The sequence below is a fragment of the Polypterus senegalus genome, chromosome 16 (assembly GCF_016835505.1).
Source record: "Polypterus senegalus isolate Bchr_013 chromosome 16, ASM1683550v1, whole genome shotgun sequence".
Classification (NCBI taxonomy): domain Eukaryota; kingdom Metazoa; phylum Chordata; class Cladistia; order Polypteriformes; family Polypteridae; genus Polypterus; species Polypterus senegalus.
This window is the reverse complement of record NC_053169.1, coordinates 22,429,140-22,443,151: the sequence shown is the minus strand read 5'-3', so window position 1 is coordinate 22,443,151 and position 14,012 is coordinate 22,429,140. Positions and strand designations below refer to the sequence as shown.

The 14,012-nt window shown below is 39.8% G+C and overlaps 2 protein-coding genes across 6 annotated transcripts in view; one reads left to right on the top strand and one right to left on the bottom strand.

Moving 5' to 3' along the window:
• Positions 1-11,622, top strand: part of aars2 (alanyl-tRNA synthetase 2, mitochondrial (putative)) — a 46,286-nt gene extending 34,664 nt beyond the window's left edge. Inside the window, exons 18-22 of one of the 2 annotated variants that reach the window (XM_039737995.1) lie at positions 765-887; positions 5,383-5,493; positions 7,324-7,407; positions 8,106-8,120; positions 11,079-11,622. In XM_039737995.1, coding sequence (XP_039593929.1) covers positions 765-887; positions 5,383-5,493; positions 7,324-7,407; positions 8,106-8,120; positions 11,079-11,249 — 504 coding nt within the window. In that variant the 3' untranslated portion in view covers positions 11,250-11,622. Of the gene's footprint in view, positions 1-764; positions 888-5,382; positions 5,494-7,323; positions 7,408-8,105; positions 8,217-11,078 lie in introns of both variants that reach the window. The other variant, XM_039737994.1, reaches the window with a different exon arrangement.
• A 91-nt stretch (positions 11,623-11,713) lies between these two features.
• Positions 11,714-14,012, bottom strand: part of LOC120516777 — a 55,168-nt gene continuing 52,869 nt past the window's right edge. For 2 of the 4 annotated variants that reach the window (XM_039738709.1, XM_039738706.1), the window contains exons 18-19: positions 13,578-13,744; positions 12,485-12,746 (exon numbers count right to left, since the gene is read on the bottom strand). In XM_039738709.1, coding sequence (XP_039594643.1) covers positions 12,627-12,746; positions 13,578-13,744 — 287 coding nt within the window. In that variant the 3' untranslated portion in view covers positions 12,485-12,626. Of the gene's footprint in view, positions 12,430-12,483; positions 12,747-13,577; positions 13,745-14,012 lie in introns of those variants that run through there. The other 2 variants (XM_039738707.1, XM_039738708.1) reach the window with 2 other exon arrangements.

Sequence of the window (14,012 nt, the reverse complement as noted above, 5' to 3'; positions counted from 1 at the left end):
GTTTATTTAGACTAACTAAGAAGCCCTCCAGTACTGCATGCATGGAGACAGCTGGAAAATTGCCAGGAACACATAAGTTGTTCCTTGGGAGAAATTGATTTTACATCTGTTCACATCCATGTTTTCCAACAATGCCCACCTGACCACCCGGCCATTAAAAGCACAACATGGGCATTGCATTGCAGGTCCACTGCATGTTATACTCACACGGTGTCATCCTGTGGCAATTTTAATGTTAACAATTAGCCTATTCACCCATCATAGCAAGAAAATGTACCTTGTATCTTATCAGGCAGGTGACAGTTTGACTTGCATTATTTAGTCAGATAAACTGAGTTCATTTTAATATTATTATTATTATTATTATTATTATTATTATTATTACTGTTATTTTATTTCAATTAATTACCTAGGAGAATGTAAAGCAGTTCCTGTAACCACTCAATTTTAACAACCCACCCACTCAAATGCTACTAAAAGAAGAAGATATGATTAAGTTTAGAACTTGAAAAATGAGAATATGAAAAAAAAAGGTCACTGTGCACTCAACCAGAAATGTGACATTCTACAAATGAGAAATACTAAGTAATATTTATAAATTACCCAGAGTAAACAATCTTTGCATATAATTCTTTGGAAATACCATATACAGAATAGACAGCAGTCACAGAGTCTTCACATTAGATGTGAAATGTTAATGAACAGCAATATTTACCATTAAGTTGGGTAAACATTTTTCTTACCTGGACTTTTTTTTATTACAGGCTCGTGAAACCGGTCACAAACTTGCACAAGATGTTGACTCCTTGCTGTTCCGACTGCAGTCTGAGATTGCAATACTTGTGGATGCCCAGCAACTGTCAAAAGAAGTGGGCCTTCTGACAGATGTAAGTAAGAAGCACAAGAAGGAAGTGTGAATGAGAGCAGTCTAGTAATTTTCATTATAGTTCTTAAGCACAATTGATTCAGAACAGTGGCTATATCAGGGACGTATGATATTTGCTTTTTTATTATGTATTTGCATGCTGTCTTATACAGTATGTTTATTTATAAAAAAATTTATAAAATTGTATAAATGAGTGGCATGGTGGCACAACATTTATTGATTCTGTCTTACAACGCAGGACTTCAACTTTAATTTCCTCCGTTTACCTTCTGTGAATATAATTTAACTTAATGACTCATATGGACACATTTTAAGATGTTAAATTGACAATTGTAAAATGGGTGGGAATGACTGTACCTCTGTTAGAGGAGCATCCCTTTTGTTTTATTTGGCACAAGAAAACAGTTTTGGAAACCTCATCATCCAGCCAAATGTAAACTGAGGAAGTTTTGAAAAAGTCAGATAAAGGCAGAGAGAATTATGCCCAGCTAATACCACAATATGAGATTACCAGTAACGGCACACTGCATGATAACGTGCAGTGACTAAACTTGACTTGAGCATTCCTAGTTTTCATATTCTTTCTCTGTACGTTTACAATTCGTTTGCTCAGAGGTTGATGCGCTTGCTGCTTCCTGAGCAGCTCTTCTTTTCTCCACCCTAGCGGCCCGCTTCTTCTCTTCTTCCATTGGCATCTTTTCTAATTTAAAACTGATTACGTCAGTGTTTGTGTTGCAATTACTTAGAACGTTTTTTTTTTCACTTTTAAGTCTTCAATCTGCCTCAAGAATGATTTAAGATATGAAGAGGGTCGGGGAAGTGACGGCGAAGGTGGTAGGGAATGAGAACGGCGCCTGTACGCCCTGCTCACCACTGCCGAGAGTTGATTCTACATTCAAATAAAATAAAAAGAGGAATAACCTTGGAGGTCAATCATCGCCCTGAAAGCGGATAGTAGACGCCACGTAGTATATGTGTACCGAATTTCAGGTCAAAAGGTCAAACGGTTTGCGACCTTCAAGTGATTTAAAATCCTGTACAGACAAGCGGACATACCACGGTAGCGTATTATATAAGAAGATGTGTTAAATACCTCTTTATACACACAGCAAAGCTGTGCATTTTGATGAATTATTACAGTGATTTCTGATCTTATTTATTCCAGTGGTGGGTTTCCAAACAGCATGGGTTAGACAGACTTTCCCAGGCAACACTCATACAAACTCACCAATTTCAGCCCATTTTGTAATTCCTACTTAGTCTAACCTGCATATCTTTTGGATGTGGGAGAAAACCTAAATAGGCAAAGAAAAGAAAAGCAGACACAAGGTGAACATTTCAGCTAAGCAAGCAATGGCCTAGGCAAGGTGTCATTGCATCAGTCTTGAGCTGTGAAGCAGTAGCACTAACAGCAGGGCCACCATACTGCCATGGTCCACCTAGAAATATTTCCAGGATTTCACATCATATATGTCTCTCTTTAAAAATGAAAAAAAATTAGCTAGTGTCATACTTTAATATGTGTCATTATGTTTAGCTGTACATACTGTACACCTAAGAGCTTCCATGCAGGTACTCTGCACTTTACTGGTCTTGCTTTTCTAGGTGATACGCTGAATACCAGTTTCTAGAAATCTGTGTGTTGATGCTTTCCACTTGCAGATAAGCAATGAATTGCACCCGTATCTTTCTGTAAAACTTGTATAAGGCTGATGGCGCTCCCAACAACATTCGATGTCAAAAAAGGTGTGGCAGGTGACACACACTTAACCAGTGACATTCAAAATACACCATATGTGTGGCAGCAAGCCAACAGAATTGAAGCTGCTGTTTTTTTTTTATCATGATTATCTGTCCATAGTTTCAGTTTTATTTCAGCTTACTCAATCCGGGTGGTTCGCCGTGTGGTGGGTGAGGCAATACGCTGTAATCAGAACATGCGCCCAACATCTCCTCCTCTCCTTAGTCAATCTTTTTCACATTACACTATTTTTTTGATGAATAACCTTTTTTTTAAATTATGAAAAGAATTGTGTGCCCTGTGTTGGCTGGGATTGGCTCCAGCAGACCCCCGTGACCCTGTGTTCAGATTCAGCGGGTTGGAAAATGTATGGATGGATTAATACAGTGGGCCCAGGCTCTTATTTTGAAATGAGTACAACAAGGACATGGAGACACAGTTGGAAACTTGTTACGGGTAAATTTGATACAAACATTAGATAGTTTTTCTTCATATAGAGAAGCATAGACCCATGGAATGGATTACCAAGTAGAGTGATGGAGAGTAGAATTTTAGGGACTTTCAAAACTCAACTGAATATTATTTTGGAGAAATTAGGTTGATAGGATTGACGAGTTTTGTTAGGCAAAATTGTGAAAATGTAGTGAGCATTGAGCGTTTTGCTGACCAGTCACAATCCCAGTGGTTAGGGTACTTGAAAACTGGCATGTAACTAATAAGGTACACTAATCACAACTAGGGCAATAGAATTTCAGAAGCAGAAAAGTTTTTTCATAGAGTATATATTTTCTTCAGTATATTTTGCTATCATGTCTTCAAAAGTCTGTTATTATTGAACTTATATAAAGTGTCAGGATCTTTTTTAGTAAGCCTGCATTAGGATGTTTGTGTCCCAGAACTTTTTTTTTTAATATTGTAAACAGTCTAGCAGTACTAGGGTGTTGTACCGTGTTAGCCATTATGAATGTAGTGAAAAGTCAAGCGAAATGACACCTTTTATTGGCTAACTAAAAAGATTACAATGTGCAAGCTTTCGAGGCAACTCAGGCCCCTTCTTCAGGTGAGATGTAATACAGAAACGAGTTCCCTGTGTTTACAGTATATACACACTAGGACAAGGACAGTCTAGCATAAAAGGAGCCACATGTGTCTGTGACATAATACATGAAGCTTGCTATGTAGAAGGTACAGAGTTCACCGTATAGCCTTGAGTGAAACGCATAACCTTTCCATATTCCATTTTTAGGAATGTACGACAATAAAGAATTGTGTAGTGCAATTAAAATGTCTTGGGACAGTAAAATTGTCTCTTTACAATGACTGTGGAGACAACTATGCCAGTTGTTCATCAGTAATCTGTGCTTTAGAAATGTAGTAAATTATAACCTTTTAAAAATTACAACCTCCATCTGTACAGCCATAATGCAGAAATCAGTGAATGGAACTAATCACCCAGATTAATTAGTTAAGCTTTAGGCCGTATTCACATGTGCTTGAAGATATTTAGATGCACTTGTTTGTCTTGTTTTACCATTTTCATCTTTACGGCTGATTATTATTGTAACAATTACTGCTTTATGCACACATGTAGGAACTGGAACTGTGCCAGTTGAGATTTGCACACACGTGATATTCTCTTGGGCGGCACGGTGGCGCAGTGGTAGCGCTGCTGCCTCGCAGTTAGGAGACCCGGGTTCGCTTCCCGGGGGTTTCCTCCTAAAGTCAAAAGACATGCAGGTTAGGTGGATTGGCAATGCTAAATTGCCCCTAATGTGTGCTTGGTGTGTGGGTGTGGGTGTCCTGCGGTGGGTTGGTGCCCTGCCCGGGATTGGTTCCTGCCTTGTGCCCTGTGTTGGCTGGGATTGGCTCCAGCAGACCCCCGTGACCCTGTGTTCGGATTCAACAGGTTGGAAAATGGATGGATGGATGATATTCTCTTCTTATTGATTGTGCACTTTCTTTGCCTGCTCGTCTTTATGAATATTTAGAGTATGTGGTGCTGTGCCACTTCATAATATTCCTCTGTCTGTTTTTCTGATTCCACTAAACCAAATTGTAGCGTCCAAACAGCATAGTGCACAAAGCATGAACCAACCCTGGAAAGGGTGCCAGTCCCCATTATAATTCATCCATTCATTTTCTGATATTCTAAACCAATCTAGAATCTTGGAGTTAAGATTTTAACATTATTATTACTTGCCAACAACTTTAACAAAGTCAAGTAAAAACATTTGTGATACAATTGGTTACCTTTCCTTTGTTTTTCCAATTGGAGCACTGGCAGGTCCCACAGTGCCAGTAGTGGGATTTGAATCCACGACCTCAGGGTTTGAAGTCCAGAGCACCACGCCACACTGCCAAACTACTGTCTTGTCATCAGCTGTAGAAGCCTTTCATTTGTAGCTTGCATCTATACAAGAATGGCTTTTCTTTGGTAGAACCCAATTTCAAAGATTTCTGGTCCCCTAATGTGTTTTTGTGAGTGTCCATGCTTCTGTTTCATACATTCTTGAGAACAAAATGATAATCACTAAATTAACTAAAACTTGGTTGCTTTTGCGATGAATCAGGTTGTACATTTTGTGTTACCTTATCAGAAATGAAAAAAAAAAAGAATATTTGCTCAGTTAGCAACTGTGGAAAATCTCAGGCAGAACATCTGGAAAACTGCAAGAAAACGTTGAGATGCTCTGATGTAGAGGTACGCGCTTCCTTGAAAAATCAACAATATAAAATATATTCCTTTTAATTTTAGGTGCTGGAGAACACTGCTATACCTCAGTGGCAGAAAAGAGAGCTACAGAAAAAACTGAAAGCGTTGCAGCGAACGACAAATACAGCTGTCAGAAAACAAGAGAACAAAGAGGTTTGTCTGAATGTGTGTAGTTTCTTGATGTCAGTGCCTTTGTGATTGAAACACTTCAATTTTTGTGGCGGACCGATTTATGAATCGATTTCTAAACAAGGTGGGTAGTTGTGTCAGTTGTTGTGATGGCTTAGATTAAAAAGTCTTACGCCATCCAAGTAAATTACTTTTAAGGGTTGTCATATGGGATGTGGTATTTATTTTCTTGTGAAAATGCTATATAACAAGAGAATAAACAAAAGGAAACATTTTTGCCATAAAAAGCAACAAGAATGTTGGTGTTTTTAAATCAAGTCAGTGCTTTATGTGGCCTCACTAAGAGTGCAGAACTATTTTTTTATGATGAATTCTTCCAGGAATTCACCAAACTCTTGTTCTGATATTGGCTCCTTTGTATCCTTTTTCTTGCCCAAGTGATCTCACGCAGCTTCAGTTATGTTCAGGCTCTGAGGTGAGCGGCCTTATACGGTTGACGTTCCGTCTGCAGACGCCCGCTCCAACTGCGTTTTTGGGGTTCTGCTACTAAAAGATGAAGTTCCTGCTAGTAGATTGTCTTCCTGACCAAGTTATACTCCTCAGTAGTTAACATTCTATGCATTTTGTCCCGATGCCCTACAACACTGACAGAAAAGCAGCTTCAGACCATGACACAGCTGACATCTTGCTTGACAGAAAGCTGTGGAGAGGCGTCATTGAACTTTTCTTCCAACTTACTGGTGTAATTGTGAAATTTTCAAATGCAATAAATAGAAAGATTACATTTTGCCTGAAGAGTTGCCTCGAAAGCTTGCATATTATAATCTTTTTAGTTAGCCAATAAAAAGTGTCATTTTGCTTGACTTCTCACTACATTCATAATGGCTAACACAGTACAACACCCTAGTACTACAAAATACATTTTATTTATATAGTGCCTTTCTTTAGTGCCATTATCCCCTAGGAATCTCTGTCACTGGCTGTCACTCCATGATTTATAGTTTTTTCTTTTGCTTGTTGCCTTTTTTGCAAGAATAGCTTATCCGCTATAAATTGTCCTACAGGATCATTTCTTTTTAACAGTATTTTGCATGGTTGGTGGCAGAGTAGTCTACTGGATGTTGAGCAATGTTTTCGTGGACTTTCCTTGGGTCTCTTCAGAAAGTACCGTTTTAGTGCTGTTCATCAGCTTTTTAGGCCTTCCACTTGCTCATTTTCTTCAGATTTCTTTATGACAGCTTGAACACCAAATCTTGGAATTCCAGTTTGCTGTGTAGTTGCTCAATGACTATAGCTGTGCAGATACAAAAGTATGATTTCATTTCTGTCGAAGCTTAGTCATCTCATAACCTCACCTTGCGGCCCACTGGCTTTTGTGGTTACCATCCAAGACACGCATTTATTAAATTGCCTCACTGGTACTGCTTGTTCTGCTAATCTTCGCCTTATTAATCGGAGTCAGGAGTACAGTTGGTGAAGTTTGCCAAACGCACAGAAGGGTGGGGAGTCTCAAAGATTTAGGAAGCAAACGTGGCAGTCTAGTCATCGCAAGATAGCAATGCGTTTTTGGAAAATGCATGAAATTGTTCATTTATGCTTAATGTTACCCAGCTCAGTGCATTCACAAGCAAATAAACACTTCCTGCCCAGAAACCTAGTTTTAAAAATATCATTTGTGTTGCATAAGAGTTCTGGACAGTGCTGTAGTTCTGCTTTTCATGTTATTTTCCTCAAGTTCCTTTTTTATGTACTGTACAATATAAAAAAAAAAATCTCCAGTTTCTGCTTTGAAGCCTTATCACCCCCAGGTTACTGTTATAGAAATGTAATTTTTGTATTGCATCTTGTTATCAGGCTACAAAAAAAGTACAAGAATTGCTGACAAGACATGCCAGTGACTCGCTGGTTGTGGATTCAGTGACTGTGGATTCCATCTCTGTAAGTGTTTTTTTCCTTTTTTTGCTAAGCTTAAGGGCAAGCTGCGTCTTCACCATTTCTGTCTGGTTACCTCTTGTAAAAAGATACAGACTTGTGTTTGTTCTTTTTATGTCTGGAAGATTAGCAATCATCCTTGATGAAAGGTCTACTCCCGTTGGTGAAGGCAGTTTCACTTCACAGAAGTGGCTGCATGTCACCGTTTTTTGTGAGCCTCGACTGTTCCCGAGTCGCGTTTGCTGTGCACAGACAGCGGCCTTTTGTTTACTTGGGAATGCGCTTGTGAGCTGCTGACAATTAGCCTTTGTGATTACTGCCATGGGGGTGGGAGGTGGTTAAAAAGCTACCGTAAATCCCACCTACAGCCACTGAGTGGCGCAGTATGCAACTGGAACAACTCTCCTTGGCTTTGAATGTGGCACATTTGTGAAACGATGAAGTCTGAGTAAGCTTTTTGTTCAGGTAATGCTGCTGCCTCACATCTCTAGAACGTCACATTTGCTTTAATTGAAATTTACACTCATCTTCTTTGAATCAGGTAAGGTAACATAATCATGCACTGAAATAAGATATGAACGTAGTTATTGTCTTTTACCTTTAATGCTTTAAAAAAGAAAAGTACTGTACAGTGACTGGTTTTATACTCTGGTTAACTATAAAGTGTTTAAAAATAATGTATATGTTTTCTTTGTTCTCCACAGATATTGATGAAAATGGTAAATATACTGTGTGACCACTTCCCAGGTGCCTTTGTTATGCTTCTAAGCCTGCAGGATTCTGGCAGTATTTTGTGTGCCTGTCAAGTACCAAAGGTATCAAAGTGGTCATTTCTTGGTGGTCTGCCTGATGTAGTATGGTGACAGTAATTACTAGTTAGCACAACTTCCTTTATAAAAGCGATATGCTAGGAAAAATAACCATTAAACTAGCCTTAAATGGCAGGAATCCTAAATTAGTGGATAGATGTTCTTCTTGTGACCCCTGCAATGACAAAAGCTGCTTTTAAAAAACAGAGTGATAGGCACAGTGCATAAATTTTGTAACTTTGTAAATGTAAACTGTCTAATCTGATTTACAGATTTAAATTCTGTTTTTCTTTTGCAGTGATATCTACTTGACTTTTTAGATTAATGTTTTGTTCTTTAGTAATGGTGAGAAAGCAGCCTCAGAAAATTGATTGGCGGCTGGCTGTTAGGGGCAGGAATTGCTGGGGACAACCTGATACAATTTCATCACAGCAATTGTTTCCTGATAGGATGTTATTGCAGTTTGTTTTTAATGTTTTGAAATGTACAGATTATTATTAATTAATATGTGCAACATATTGCAATTTTAGCACTGCTGCCTCGCAGTTAGGAGACCTGGGTTCGCTTCCCGAGTCCTCCCTATGTGGAGTTTGCATGTTCTCCCCGTGTCTGCGTGGGTTTCTTCCCACAGTCCAAAGACATGCAGGTTAGGTGTATTGGTGATTCTACATTGTCCCCCTGTGTGTTTGTGTGAGTGTGTGTGCCCTGCGGTGGGGGTTTGTTTCCTGCCTCGCGCCCTGTGTTGGCTGGGATTGGCTCCAGCAGACCCCCATGACCCTGTAGTTAGGATATAATGGGTTGGATAATGGATGGATGAATGAATATTGCAATTTATTATTCCACCAACGAATGTCTGAAGTGAAATCGTATCACTATAAGCATGACATTATGTTACATCTTATAAGATAATCTATCCACTCAATTAATACCACTTTTGTGTCAATGTAAATGGATTTCTGGTATCTTGTAAATCTCTACAGTAAGATTCAAAATCTGATTGTTTTGAGTTATGGTACGTAACACTTGCTAACTTTGGTTCTGGGCGATTTTAGCTTCACATTTCAAATTTATTGTCATGCACATAGCACGATTAAATTCTTACTTGCATGGCTCCCACACTACTGCCTGTAGTATTGTGCCAACAACAGAAAACAAATACAACACAATTCGACAATTAAACCTCAGATATGCTAGATTTACAGCAGGGTTAGTGTCAACGTGCATCTGCAAAGGAAAGAAAGTTAAAGGGTATTCATTTGGAAATAACTTTTAACCTTTTTCCTGTATTCATAATATATGTAGTGTGTATAAACTGAAAATGAATATAAGAACAGGCATAAGGAATGCTCTTGCAATTTTAGTTTGAATGGCTGTTGAGTTTGATTTGAGCATTAAAATCTATCCCACAATCTAGTAGTGTGAGCTCTAGTGGTCCAGTACTGTTAACCAAACCGAGGAGAGCGGAGGGAAGGCTGGGGTCTTTAATAAAACTGTTGGTCTTCTCAGCCAACTTGACCACCCACTTGAGTGCACTGTAATCCTGAGCTGAGTGGTCCCTATAACTGGCTATAATGCAGCTCTTAAAAACAACATTTATTTCTACAGCACGTCTTCATACAAATGATGTAGCTCAAACTGCGTTACAAGATGAAAAAGAAAAATATACATCTAATAAGATTAGGCACTACTAAGTAACAAAGAATAAAGTAAGGTCCGATGGCCACGGAAGACAAAATCTGCAGGGGTTCCAAGGCCACGAGACCCCCAGTCCCCACCCCACCCAGAAATTATATATTTTTATATGTTACTTGCCCCATGTAGTTTGTAGTGGTGGCCAAGAAAAATGTTTAATCATGTTTTTGTGGAGAAATGACATTTTCAAGATTCAGTTTGAACATGACACTGCAGTGATTAAAAACCAACTGCAAAAGTGAGAGTAAGTCCAATGATTTCTTTCTAGGAAGGTGGACAATGTCAAACGCTTTGAAGAACGTTGATTGGAAAAAGAAAAAGTCTCTCGTAACACATGTTGCATAATGCACACGTCAGAGGCCAAACTGTACAAGTGTGTCCATTTTTTGCTGTAATATAATTGACCGTTACCACCTCAAAACTCTGCATTGAATGTCAATAGGAAAGGTTTCTTTTGAGCAATTCAGCGTGTTTGGATTGAAGATCTGCCTCTTCCCCCTCATTCATTGGTCAAGAATTCTGCCTTCAATTCAAACACACAGTATTCTGGCAAGTTTTTAAGCAAGTAAAATCCGTTGCTGCTGAGATCACCCCCCAGGAACCAAGTTTGATACCCCTGTGCTAGTGTTCTGTCACTCCAACCTCATTTCTGAGTTACTTTATTATTTAAAAAAGCAGAGTACCTACTTTTCTGCTTTTGGACAGTCACATTCCTTTACTGAACAAATACCAAATGATGTGCAATGTGTTGCCAGATGTACCTCATAAATGGACAGAAATCAGAGTCTTTGCTGCATTTTTAAAAATTCATATGTCCAACCAGTAGTTCATTCTTTTACGTTGGTTTGAGGAACCTGTGTGATAAATTGTAAGCAAACATGTGGAACATCATCCTTTGCTCACATTTTCACTTTGCACACACTCATGTTCATCAGGGTGGATCAGCCTCCTCATCAGATGCATTGACTTCAACACAGGTTCAACTTGCCACCTGGGTGGGCACTTTAGCCTGATCAGCACCCCAACAGAAGTACAGGTAGTGTGACTATCAAGTTAAAATGAAGTGATGCCCATTCACTTTATTTGCCAATTAGTTTATCACGGTGGAAAGAAATGTATGGTCTAGAAAGAAACCTTTCCTATTTCCCAAACTAACTTGGCTGTATTTCTTGGCAGAATGCAACTAGCACCCTTTCTGCGGCTGACTGGGCTTTGGCGGTCTGCAGGACAATGAATGGCAGCGCTGGAGGTTCGGACATTGTTGCGAAAGGAACGGCTTATAGTAAGAATCTGGACGCGGTGCAGAAGTGGGCACTAGAATATGCCAACAACAAACTGCAAAAGTGAACATAAATCAAATGATTGGTTTATAGTTGGGTGGATGACTTACTTGAAAATGTATATATAACTGGCAGGATCCAGTTCTTTTTTTAATATGTATTCATGATATAAAAAATAATAAAAGGCAATTTATTTTAAAGCAGTTTCTCATGACTATTAGCATGTTATCATGAAGTAACTCCTTTTAGACGTGGTTTTGGGGTTTGTGTTTTTAGCTCCACAAGTGACTTGGAGTGGCACCAGGCAGTTATGCAGGACCACGTAACCTTTGTGATGGACAACCACAGCCACTACCTAGCTGGGACGCCAGCAGGGTGGAAGGACCAGGGGAAAGGGGACACTAGAGGGCAGCCCTCCTGGGTGGCTGTGGCACCACAGATTCCTGCAGGGCATGTTGGGAACTGGAGTTTGGTGAAGCCCTGTTGGGTTCTGTGGGGGCCACCAGGGGGAGCTGCAGAGCCCTGTGGAGCACTTGGGAGTGATTCCAGGTAATAGTGATGAGCCACACGGAACACTCCCAGGACCTGAATAAGAGGAGCCGCCTCACGGGGGGCCAGAGTCGAGGAAGGAGTGGAGGCGGATGGACTGACGGCAAGGAAGGGAATGGACTGGACTGTATTTTGGTGTGCTGTTGGTGGTTGTGCACTTTTAATTGTAAATAAACACGGATGCTGAGCGAGCCTGTGTCCTGCCTGTCTGTGCCCAGGGGTTAAGGTGGCAGTGCACCCCTTATTGGCTTACACCTTAAACCACATTTTGTTGTCTAGAGTGTGTCATGGAGGCGTCATTTCCTGGAATAAAATATTTGAAGCTCATGTTAATGATTGGTGGCCTGTAGCACCCCATAAAATGAGAAAGCAGTTTACATGAATCACTTTCTCTACATTTAGTTACACGCAGCTTGTAGCAAAAGATAGAAAGGGGTTGTTGTTAGGGATGCCTTACCCCAGAGCTTGTTCAGTTCTGCTTTACCCCTTTTAGAAAATAGGAATAGGAATAAAGTGGCCATTGTGGTCCTGCTGACAGCAGCAGTTGTGATCTTTTTTTAAACGATTGTAAGTGACACAATTCAGAGCAGAGCCTCTTAGTCAAGTCGTGGAGAGCTGCACTGTCTCAGTTTTCTGTCTTCCCAGCCATTGAATAAGAAGCAACTCCTGTCTTCTGACTGAAACCTGGAAAGAGAGAACTGAGAAAAAAAAGAATCTTAAAATTAATTGGGCAAGGTCTTCCATTGTTTAAACCAAAAGTATTGTTCAGGACAAAACAATGGCTTTACATTTTGTATATTTATTGTTCGATGCTTGTGTAAACACATTTCTCATCTTAGTGGACAAACACTACGATTGTTGTATTTTAATACCTGATTTATTAAATTGCGGTTAGTTAAAAGTCCAAGGATGATGTTTGTGTTTTTGACCCGATTGGTGGAAACATTGCTAATGTATCTTCAGTTGGTGATGGGCTGCTGAAGTCACTGGACATGCTGAGGTCTCTGGTTTGTCTCTGGGAAAAAAAAAACATGCATGTGATACTCTGTCCAAAGACAAAACAGGATCAGATGTAGTCTTACATAAACCTTGGGGTCATCTGTCCGGAGCTCGCTCTGGAGGCCACAGGTAACCCCTTTTTATCAAGGATCAAACAATCCTGCAGGGGCTTTGACAGAAGCCTCCTGCTGCCCACATCTAATCTTATAATGTGTATTCCCCACGGCCCTTCTGTTATACTTACATCCCTTGAATGATTTAAGGGGACTTTCTTGCCTGTGTGTCCATCTGGCATCACTTCTGGAGCAGCTTAATGTCCCCTGTCTGGGATGTGCTCCAGCACCTGATAATACAGGCCCTGACAGATCTACTCACTCACACACACACACACACAGAGTGCTGTGAAAAAAGTATTTGCCCCCTTCCTGAATTCTTCTGTTCCATTCCATCTGAGTCTGTGAATAATAATGACCGGGGTTCAAGGACGAGTATGGTGAGCAACCCGGGCATTATATATGTTTATAAAATGTACTGTATACAGTGTGTGTGTGTATATATATATATAATATATCCTGCAAAATGTAAAGGACACAATAGTCAAAAAATGAGAATTTGCAGCCCAACTGGCCATATGTCAAGTAGAACTGTAAGCATCCCATCAAAGTGTCCCTCCACCTCCATTGCACTCTCCTAGAAAGAATGTGCTACTGACTTTCAGGATGACAAACTTGACTGCCTAGTTCAGGATTCATTCTGGAAAAGGCAAACTGAATCACCTTCCCATTTTCAAGCAACTGTTTCAAAATGTGCCCTGTGCAAAAAAAACAATAGAATATTAGACTTGTACCTTAATTCTTATCCCTTGACTGACAGAGAAACTGTATGTGACCCCAGTCTTGCCCTGTTTGTCTTCTCTTGCTTGGCAGATCAGTGGCAGGTGAAAGGTCTTCTGAGGTTGCCCACTGTTCAGGTGCAGGGCCATTCTCTTCTTCAGCAACTGCTGGATTCTTTGTTCTGAAATTGATTGAAATGTCATGCACTTGAGGCCATCATTAATATCAGAGATGGTTACAGATTCAACAACAGATAGCGCTTGCTTCAAAAGTCTATTCAGAGAATGCTAACTAAATCAATTTTACTCTGCCATGAACAAGATTACACTGTGTGCAGAATTATTAGGCAAGTTGTATTTTTGAGGATTAATTTTAATATGGAACAAACACAGTGCTATCAGTCAATCCAAAATGTTAATAAACCTGAAACCTGAATGTTTCACAACGGA